At 39.2% G+C, this 10,735-nt stretch overlaps 1 protein-coding gene across 1 annotated transcript in view; it reads left to right on the forward strand.

The window, feature by feature from the left end:
• Positions 1 to 2,880: 2,880 nt before the first annotated feature.
• The window catches only part of PARG (poly(ADP-ribose) glycohydrolase), a gene marked incomplete at its 3' end in the record, with an annotated part of 62,739 nt that continues 54,884 nt past the window's right edge, over positions 2,881 to 10,735 (forward strand). The window contains exons 1-4 of the mRNA XM_009272691.1: positions 2,881 to 2,943; positions 5,471 to 6,454; positions 8,975 to 9,161; positions 10,324 to 10,446. Of these exons, the coding sequence (XP_009270966.1) occupies positions 5,514 to 6,454; positions 8,975 to 9,161; positions 10,324 to 10,446 (1,251 nt within the window). The remainder of the gene's footprint in view (positions 2,944 to 5,470; positions 6,455 to 8,974; positions 9,162 to 10,323; positions 10,447 to 10,735) is intronic.

Raw genomic sequence — 10,735 nt, forward strand, 5'->3', positions numbered from 1 at the left:
GCTGCTTATTGCATCTCTGCTGTGCTGCTGTTCGCCTGGTACGCTGAAGGGCGGGTAGCGTTAAATGGCGAGAGGCCGCTTGTGCCGCTGCGCGTAGCCTCCTCGGAGCTGGCCTTCCATGTCGGGCTTGAATCGTCTCTAACTTCGCTTCCCGGAGCCAGCGCGTCCCCTCTACCCGAGCCCGGCGGTGTGGGGCAGTGCGCGTTGCTCCCCTTCGGAGACGGCTTCGGGTAACAGCATCGTTATCCCGGCTTTGTGCCTTGTTCTTGACAAACTTTCGGTAACGGCGCGACCATCCCGGTGAGGCGTGAGCCGCTGAAGGTAGCGTGTTTCGTTACGTGAGAGGACAGGCACTTGCTGCGAGGGAGATGCCGGTCAGCGGGGTGTTGTGCCAGGCTGCCAGGGCGGGGAGAGCCGAGGCTGACGACGGGAACCCGCGTGGGCATGTGGCTGCAGGCCTGGGGCGCTGCTGGTGGTGTGGGGTGCCCCTCCTGCCGTGTGACGAAGCCGCGTAGAACGAGTCCCCCGCATGGCTTCCTTAGGTTATTTTTATTTGGAGCTAATGCTGTCAAAATAAAATCCTAATGCACGATAAAGTATCTGTTTCAGGAGTGGAAAGGAATGCAGGGAAGGGAAAAAAGCCGGACAGATTTGCTGTGGTCTTCGGTTGATGAGTTAAACCTCAGTAGCTAGTAACTAAGAGGCAACTTTGAGTAGATAATAGTTTGAAGTTATACATGTGCACTCCTACAGAGTGATAAATAAGGATCTTCTAAAAATTCAGTTGTTTTCCTCAGTGGTAGATTCCGAGGAATGGTTTCTTTTATGGGAATCATTTGGGGAATCTTGAATAGAAATTTGGAGACCTCTTTAAAAAGAAAATTACACCAAAGTCTGGTTTTATTGTTTATGCTGAATGTAAGCATATGGTATCTTTTTGTTGCCTTTTATGTCTTTATCACCTTATCTGTAGCAAAAAGAGAGATTAGTAGTATTAAAGAAAATTGATGTGTGTTGTGTTGGTTATAGGGCTTAAATGGCTAGTCCGATGTGAAAGTTCTGACCGAAGCCATTTCATTCTGTTCTGCTGCTGCTATCGTTTCTGTTTATTGCGCTAATGAATCAGTATGCCTTCCGCAATGCAAGTTTATACTTCAAGAGGTCGTCAGCTGCCTTTGAAGAGATTTATTTGTCCCGTGTTTTAACATGTCTCTTCAGGTTTTTTTTTCTGGCTGCTTCTTTCCCCTTTCCTGTAGGCAATTTGGGTTAACACTTCAAATATAAGAAGGTGAAATTTGGTAAACAGAATGACTAATATACTTCAGTTTTAGTGAATCTTTAGAAATAAAAATCTTTTAGTTCATAAAATCCATCAAGCTGTTATTTTTGTTGAGTGGGGTGGAGCTGAGTGTTTGTTGAAAAATTGAGTGGCTGAGTATGGCACAGGTATCCTTGTGCTTGTAATCCACATACAGCTTGGCATTACTCCCTGGTGACCTAGTCGCATGGTGGCAATTTTGCACTATTGTTTCTGCTGTTTCAGAAGAACTTAAAATGATTTAAACGTTTTCTGGAGATTACTTTTTTCATTGTAGAAATTCTGTACTTTTGATGAGGATATTTGGTAACCAGCTATGGAAAAGTGTTCAAGGCCTCGAAGGTTAGGGAAAGCTTTTATGAAACAATGTCTCTTAAGTTACCTGTGGCCTAAGCTACCTATGCTAGAAGTTACACGACCTCCATTTGCAGTAAAATGCTGAGCCTTTCCGTAGTGACTACTAATCAGAATAGCCAGATCTGCTGTACTGGTTTTTAAGTTCTGCAAAACTACTGTTGCAATAGGAGAACGACAGATTTTACTTACCCAGTTGAAAGCAGTGAGTATACGCCTTGCACAGTCAGCAGTGGCAGGTAGGTAACTTCTCTTGGCAAATGAAAAGAAAGGGAACTGAAGCTAATTGCCAAATTTTCAGAATTACCTTTAAATAACAACAACAAAACTAAACTAAAAAAAAACCCCTTCTTATACTAATGAAGATTACTTTCCAGTTGTGAAATAACTGCTTTGAGGTTTTTCCTCCCTATTCCCCCTCCCCAAGTCTCTACATAATTAGTTCATGTGCTGCTGTTCTGTTGAAAGCTTGTCTGAAGTGCAGCATCAACAGAGATCACATTCACTGGAGCTGTGTCGTTGGTAGTAAATCTGAAAAAATCACGTCCTTCATGTTTTGTTGCTGTTTAGGGGAGTAAGCATTGATAGGCTTTACAAATTGTTTGTGGATGGAGGGAAAAAGAGAAAGTCCTTTTCTCAGCACTTGTCGCTTCTAACATGTGCACAATCTTTAAGCCTCATGTTTCACAGTATGCTACATACAAATAAGGTTCTCGGCTGGGTCTTCTAAGATACCTAGTTGTTAGGTTTGTGTGTGTTTGTTTTAAGCTATGTCATGTTGCCTCTTCATTCCAAAATTCAGCAGAAGTCTTTCAGGGCTCACTGTGGTGGTGGTAATTAAAGGTGATAACGAGAGCTAGAAAGTTCAAGTTGCTTTTTTTTTTTTTATCGAGAGATTCACTGTATGTGTTAAACCATATTAAAAAAAAAAAAGTTGGATTGAAAAAAACCCACCACACACCAAGCCTGGTATTTATAAAGATTATTACAGAAGCTACAGCTGCTGACTGATACAAATTAAATATTGCATCACATGTAGTTTTAATAGTTTTAGTGTCTGGATGCTCCCTATAGTAGAGATGATAATGAGGACTTAATTGATGTGTTTTTGTCTTCGTCCTGTACAAGTTATCTTACTCATATGCAATCATGTTGCAGTTTTATCATGTTTCATGTAATAATGCAGTGAACTGTGGTTTTTCAGTTTGTAAACAACGGACAATTACCACTTGGTTGGAGAATAAAGGACCCAAGACAACTGAGTCCAAAAGGTAAAATGTACAGCATACCTATTCAAAAGTTGTGTTCTTTGAGTGGGCCTGTGGGGAACTCAAAGTGCAGGTTGCCAGTACAGCTAGCTACTGAAAAAAAGGCAACCCCATTTCTGTTGCTTTCCTTACCTTGGCACATCCTCTTGAGTATAACTAACTGACAGACTTTCACTACCAAAAGGTAACTGGTCCCCCACCCTTCCGCTCTAACCCCCAAACCCAAACTTTTTTGCTGACTTAGCTTCCTGAAGCACTTCACTGTTCAGGTGAATAAACACTGCTGCTCCTGCAAAGAAAAAGATGGGGACTTGCATCAAGGGAAGGCAAAGTGGGACTGCTGCTTCCAGTGGCAGCCAACCACTGGATCGAGTCAGCTGTAATATCAGACCATGTCCTTAGTCAACAGCTCTGCTTTTATTTTTGTTTAACATAGGGCAGTAACAGTTACAGATTTTGGCTGACCGTCCTGCATTCAACTCACAATTCTGTTGTTAATTTACAGACAAAAGTCTGTTTTGGTTCGTCTGGTCGGACTGTGATGGTAGTATAAGCATGGGCAACTTGATTTAATTGGGGCTATAATTTACAGGTGCTCAAATGTGCGTTCACATTTTTTGTGAAAGATATTATAAAAGTTTTGCTGCTGAATGGCACCAGGTAAAGTTTGATATTTTCTGCTAATGTAGTCTGTCAGGAGCAATGTTTGCAAGGCAGTGTTAAACTCTTAAGAGTTTAACTATCTGGTGCAGAGGAATATCAGATATTATTTTTTCTATAATTGCAATTGTAAATGTGCTGGTTTATTTTTCATTGATGTTTGTTAATAAATAGAAATTTAGCAGTGCTAAAATAGCTAGGAAAACTTGTGATAATGATTAATACAGAAGTACAGAGGGCTCAATTACAGGCTCATAGGTTGCAGTAAAGCAAAGATGTTAAGAGGATGCTTAAGGAGGGAATGAATTTTTTTTTAAGATTCCCTTTAGAGTATTGCTTTTATATGCCCTCCTCCAGCCTTGCTGACAGGTTACAGCCTAGTCAGTTTTAAGCAGCAGGTTAGTCATATAAACACTTCATGTGCCTTTCTGTTGCAGCTAACATCACAATTTTAATTTATTTGGATTTGAACACTGTCTTTGTGTTAGAATTGATTTCTCATCTGAAGTTGACAAAAGATGTTGTCAAAACCTTTAAACAGTCATTTACTGAGATGGCAGCAGTAACATAACTTTCATTTTTGTTCATCAGAATTTTCAGTGCAGGAACAAATGCATAGATGGGGAGTTAAATTATCGTAACATAAAACTCTCTAAAATCCTTTTGTCTTCAAATAATCTTCCTATGGGTGAAGTTCCAAACTATCATCTGTTCCTCCAAGCCCCTTTTTTTTTTTTTTTTTTTCTTTTTGTTCTGTAGTGGTAACGGTGTGAATGCTATCTTTTTATCCAGAGTGCTCTTTTAGAAGAGGATCTGTTATTCATCGAGAGAATTAATACCTTCAGGAATCTATCGGGATGTTCAGTTGCCGAATTTAGGATTGTGAGATAATTGTGTATTTTCTTATTTAGTGTAGATGGGAAACTGGGCAATGACCAGACATACAGAGTTTAGCGTGCTTAGTTTACGTTGGTTATATATGATGTTGTAACAATACATTCAGGAGAAGGTATTGTTCAGAGTGATGTATTCACCAAGGCTAGTAAGGTTTTTTCAATATTCATATGGCGTTTTTCTTTATAGATACACTGACAAAAAAATTAGTATGTAAGTGTGAAATGACTTTCCAGTGTCTTGAAAAGTTTCATCTGCTCATACAAAACTCGTTTCACTTCCCTGTGTAACCGTTAGGACACATTTCTTTGTTCTTTGTGTAAGACAGCCCAGGACAAATGAGGTTATTTTTCTCTTTAAAAATAATAATTGATTTAATGTGTCTTTTAATTTTTATTATCAGTTCTAAATATATTTTACTCTTATGCTTTTGTATTTTGATTTTTTTTAAGAGTCATGGGCTGCTTATAAAAGTGAGGAAGCAATAGGATGTTTTTGAGACTATGGACTACTGTGTCCTGCTCTTCTAAAAGATGAATTTGTAGCTCTGAGGGGATGACTACAAAACCATTGATTTCCTTGCTCACTGTATTTAACTGATTAAAATGGAAGTAAAGGAGGACTTTATCATGACTTCTAACTTTTTTCATCTGGAGAAAAAACCTAAATAATAGCTTAATACTGTTTAGATTTGAAAATAAGGATAATGAATCACTGGAATAGATTTCTAAGGTAAGCGACTGATTCGTCATCCTTTGGAGCCTTTAAATGGAAATAGGTTGTTACTGAGCTGCATTACCCGGTGTGGTAAAACTTGTTGATCCTGGTAGTGCTCACTTACAGAGTATAATGGGTAAAATTCTGTAGTTTCTATTGTATGTTTATAATCATTCCTCTAAAAAAAAATATATATATATAAACACACAGAAATTTCATTTGGAGGTAAGACATTAATTCCCTTACTTCTCTTCCACAGCTTACACAGCAAAATTAATAACAATACTGAAGCAAATCCCAAGATGACTTCCATTAAAAAGGAGAACTTTTGTGAGCATGATGTGAAAAAGCTAGAGAATATTTGTCAGCAAAATTATTCAAAAATATCTGTGGAAGTTGGTGCAAAGCATGTAAATTTGCCTCAGACAGGCAGCATGTATAACTGGGAGGCTGAGGACAAAGATCCAGTCTTAGACACGGAGCCTGTGAAGGGGATGCAGTCTGGAGACCTCTTTAAAAACGCCAACATCGATCAGATGCACAAAACTGGCAAGCAGACTCAGAGGGGCTGTGAAGAAAGCAGTGACAATTGGACTCAGAGGAAATTATCATCAGGCCGGTCTTTGAAAATGGGAAATACAACACTTTCTTCAAAAGACACCGAGACAGATGGACAAGTGGCTTCATGCAATTCACAGAAGCTGAAGAGTTGCAATTCTGTCTGTTTAACGGGTGAACAAGAAGAAGGGGATGTAGTTCCGGAAAGTCCACTTTCAGATGCTGGTTGTGACGCTTATGTATCTGATCTTGGAGGTCCTGGGAAACTGAGCAAATGTCAGAGCAGTTCAGGGGATTCACCTGCTTTTGAGAAAGAAAGTGAACCGGAGTCACCAATGGATGTAGATAATTCTAAAAACAGCTGTCACGGGTCAGAGGCTGATGAAGAAACGAGTCCGTTTCTTGACGAGCGAGAGGAGATTAATATGTCAAAATCCATAAACAAATCTTTTAGACTTCAATATGGGGATGCTGAACTGGAGTCACGAAAGTCACGCTTTTCTGCCAAGGGCTGTGAAAGCTTTGAGGAAATAGATAATTCTGGTAAAGAGGACGGTCTGCATACAAAGTCACCTGGGATCTCTCCTGCTCCATCATCAGAATGCAAAGGTGCAAAACAGGGTGTGAAGAGAGACTCCAAAATCACCTCTCACTTCATGAGGATACCTAAGATTGAGGAGAAAAGGTAGTGTTCTGTCTGCCTCTTCATCTGTTTTTTCACGCTCGAAAATTTCCTCTTTGGCGATAGCACTTTGGAGGCTGGATCGTATAAAGAGTTTTGCAAAATGTATGTTAAGACACAAAGACAACTTTGATGTAAACTTGAAGTAACTTATTTTTAGTGGGACTACTTGTGGTTTTTTTAAAGGATATGTTTGTCCAGTGCAATTTTTTAAATCATTGGAGATCTGTTAAAATTGGGAATTAAAGACACTGTAGGAAGTTGATTATCAAAGAAGTGATTTAAGACCATGGGAGGATTTTTAATGCTTGAAAATGAATGGTGGTACAGGAGTGCTTTATGGAGTGTAGCTCTAGCATTCATTATTTCATTCAGAATACTTGAGGAAACTGATGTTTTCTTGGTTTTTCTAGTTTCATCTGTCAAAAATACTGAATGTATTTTGTTGAAGCATCAGTAGCACTGATGCTTTGATTGAAATAGACATGAAAAATTTCACTTTTGAAAGCAGTTGTAGAGATATGTGTGAGGGTTTTTGGGGATTTTTTTTGGCTTTATTCATAATTTGGGAGGGAGAAGGACTGGTGATTACACACTACAGCAATGGAAATAGAAGCCCTGAGCATGACCCAAGACTCTGTATGCTAGATATTGTATAAGGACAAAAGGATAATCTCTGCTCTGAAGAGCTTGCTGAAGAGCTTAGATTTCAGTGGGAGCTGAGAAAGTGAATAAACAGCAAAGGAGTGAGCAGAAACAAGAGGTCTGCGTGTGTTGGTGTAATAAGCAATTATCTCAGTAGACTCAAGTCCTTGAAGTAGGGCAAGAAAGTAGTTTTGCACATCTTTACTGAGAGGTCCTTTCTGGATGTGAGGAGCAGCGCAAACCATACCTTTCAAGGAAACGAAGAGGGTGATGGAGGGTGGCTAACTAGCGGCAGGAGCTTGCATTTGAGAAGTCTTAAGAGATGAGTAGGCCGAGAGTGGATTTGGAAAACAAAAAAAGGTAGTTCTTAGGAAAAATGGATGGATGAAGAATTTGCTAAAAGAAGTATGGAGAAGGGGGTCATAAAGTTTAGGATGATGGGTTTAGGGAGTACTCTTTTCACTAATTTAAATGAATTGCTGTTGTAGCAAAGCAGCAGAGGTTGAGGCTTGCGTTTGTCAGTGCTAGAGCATCGCGTGTTACAATAAATCCATGTTTGAGAAGGGAAGCTCATGCAAAAGTTTTGCTGTGTGGATAGATGGGAATCCTAGCAGTGCTTTACAGAATAATTAGTAAGGTAGAGTATGAGGCTGTAGAGATTTTTTTTTTTTTTTGGCCTAAACAAGATGATGTGATGGTTATACACCTCAGTGCCAGGAAAGTTATACACCTCGGTGCCAGACGAAATAGTGGTATTGTATATAGTGCTTAAGAGGGCAATTAGAAAATCTTAAAGCTTTCCTCCTGGTTTTCACTAGACCAGGTCTACAGCAGATAAGAGTGGCTCAGATCTTAACTTGCAGAGAAAGTAGTAGTAGTGTATCAAACAGGTTTCAGTCATCAGTAATGCTATGCCAGAATGATCCTTTGGCTCTCAGATGAGCGCAGCGGGCCTGTACCCAGTGTCATGCCATGGGGCTACACCATTTGCATGTGATCGGCCAGGTTGAAGGCATTGTCTGCACCTGAAGATACTGGCATATGCATAGATGCAGTGAACAGGTTGGACAACATCTTTATCCAAGGGTGGAGTAAGTTCACTAAGGGGAATTTAGAGGTCTAAATAGTATCTCAAAGTGTAGGCTTTTCACTTGTTTTGCATTTTCCTCTGAGAACTTTCTCTTGCATGAGAAACATCTGGTATGTTACATCAAACATACAGCAGGTTCAGATTTTTCTTCCCCTAAACATCTCGGATCCATGCAACTACCCTTGATCATTAAAGAGGATTAGTTCATCTGCTCTTGCATATATTTGAATTTTGCAAGTGTTTTTTAGATTACTTTTAAATTTCTACTTCCATTGCAAGTATTGTATGCCTGGCATGAAAAATACAACCCTAGTGAGAAAGGGTGATTAAGAAGTTTATCTTTTTTTTTTAGTTTGAAGAAGGAATATGTGCATCTGTGCATGCACACGTGTTTGTTTTCTAACAGCTGAGAAGGGGCTGTAGAGGGTATCCTGACAAATGCAGACTGAAGAGTCTGTCTCCTGTCCATGGATAAACAGATCCCGTTGGGAAAGCGCGTGACTCTGCAGGAGAACCCTGCCTTGCTAACACACTGCGGTTCTGTGAAGGTGTTTGTAAGCCTGTAGAGAAGAGTGTTTTGGTAGACCTCATGTACTTGCTTGTGTTGGGGAGGAGGAGGTGGTTGGTGGCAGGGGTTTTCCCCAAATAAAGCTTTGGCCTGGGGCCACAGCAAAGGCTAGCAAATAACTGTCTCTGTTATAAACCTAACCCTGGCGTGGAAGTTTGTGTATTTGCCTGCCAGGTTTTTCAGTGGAGATAATATGTTTCAATGTATTTTATTTTAACAGCAGAAAAGAAAAGTGTGAATTCAAACCCCAGAGGCCAGGAAGGAAGATTCCTAAATACATGCCACCTCCTCTTCCAACTAATAAGAAGTGGTTTGGGACACCGATTGAAGAGATGAGAAGAATGCCTATGTGTGGGGCCCGTCTTCCTCATCTGCGACCCTCAGCCAATCATACAGTAACCGTCAGAGTACGATAATTCAGTGTATTACCTGAAATCAAATTTCTTACTGAACTGTTCAATAATATGAAATGCCAAATATTAGTCTTATAGTATTAGCAGGTTGTGGAAATCTTTCTTTGCCGTTCCTTGCAAGCGGACTGGGGCAACTGATTTTCCTGAAAATTGACTTTTCTGATGCACAGAATTAGGGTATTAAGATCCAGAAGAAATATAATTATGGTTTTACCGCCTCTGGCTTGTTAGGGACAAGTATTTTTCTTTTGCATGGGTATGTGTGTACTTCCTTGTCTTGAGTTGTAAACTGTGGGAATTTAAATACGTCTGCAAGTAAAATTTGTACTTCAACATTTTCATGTTATGTTTTCATTTTAATATGATTCTGGTTTGGGTTCAAGATATACAAAAGGCTCAAGATATTCAAGGTATGAAAAAGACAAAGAATGAAGAGGAGTTTCTAGCAATTTTACCACTGCATTTTAGATCAAATATGATATATTTGCCTTTAATCCTTCGGAGTAGTATGCAGTCAAATTATTGTTGAAATAAAACATGTGACCAGAAACCTGTAGGATGATAAATCACAAACAAAAGAAAAGCACATTAAGTTTAAATGCAAGTTCTGAGAGAATCGCTGCTGCCAGAAGGCCGTATAGCAGATGAAGTCTTTACGAACATCGCGTTATTTCTTTTTACGTTTCTAATATTCTGTGAGTAAACTTGAAATATTGCTATATCTGTAATGATTTCTTATCCTCCTCAGTATTAGGTTAAAAAATGTTATTTCTGCACGTGACTATGGTTAGATTTGAAAGTACATTTTGGAAATATTTGGATGTAACTACGTAGATACTTAAATTCATAAATGAGGAAGTATTTAGCTGATAATTGGACATAAAATAATTTTATGTATTACCTTTATTTCAGTGTGTTTCAAGAGGTCAAATGACAAGGTGGTGTTACTTTCACCAGGTATTACATAAGAGTAACAGATGGATTTTTTTCTAACTGAATATCCATCATGTGGTCAGTTTGTAGCTTTCCCCTTTCCAAAAAGGGTGGCTGTAGATGAGAGCTTTTTTAACTACATTTTTGCTTACTTTTTATTTCTTCCATTTAAAAACTTGAAAGTAGAGTCTGAGCTTTTTTCCCCCCTCCTTCTGTGTTGCAGGTAGATCTCATGAGGGAAGGAGAGGTGCCTAAACCTTTTCCAACTCACTACAAAGATTTGTGGGACAACAAACATGTTAAAATGCCCTGCTCAGAACAAAATTTATACCCTGTGGAGGATGAGGTAAGATAAAGTATTTACAGTTATGTAATCAAATAAGTTTATTTACATACAGATGAGTTTTCAGTTTACTGCGTTTGCTCGGTTAGCAGACTGAGCGTATGGAATTGGAAAATCAAATAGATGAACATACCTGGTCTGAAAAGCTGGATTCTGGGTCGTGATGCTTCAGAGAGAGCAGAAGACTTCCCCCCCCAGTAACTATTTTACCTAGCCATTGATTTGATGGTGTATATATTTCTGTACTTCTATGGAGAAGCGTACACTCCATATGAGTTATATATTTATATAC

The sequence above is a fragment of the Aptenodytes forsteri genome, unplaced genomic scaffold, assembly GCF_000699145.1.
Source record: "Aptenodytes forsteri isolate BGI_AS27 unplaced genomic scaffold, ASM69914v1 Scaffold106, whole genome shotgun sequence".
NCBI classification, from domain to species: domain Eukaryota; kingdom Metazoa; phylum Chordata; class Aves; order Sphenisciformes; family Spheniscidae; genus Aptenodytes; species Aptenodytes forsteri.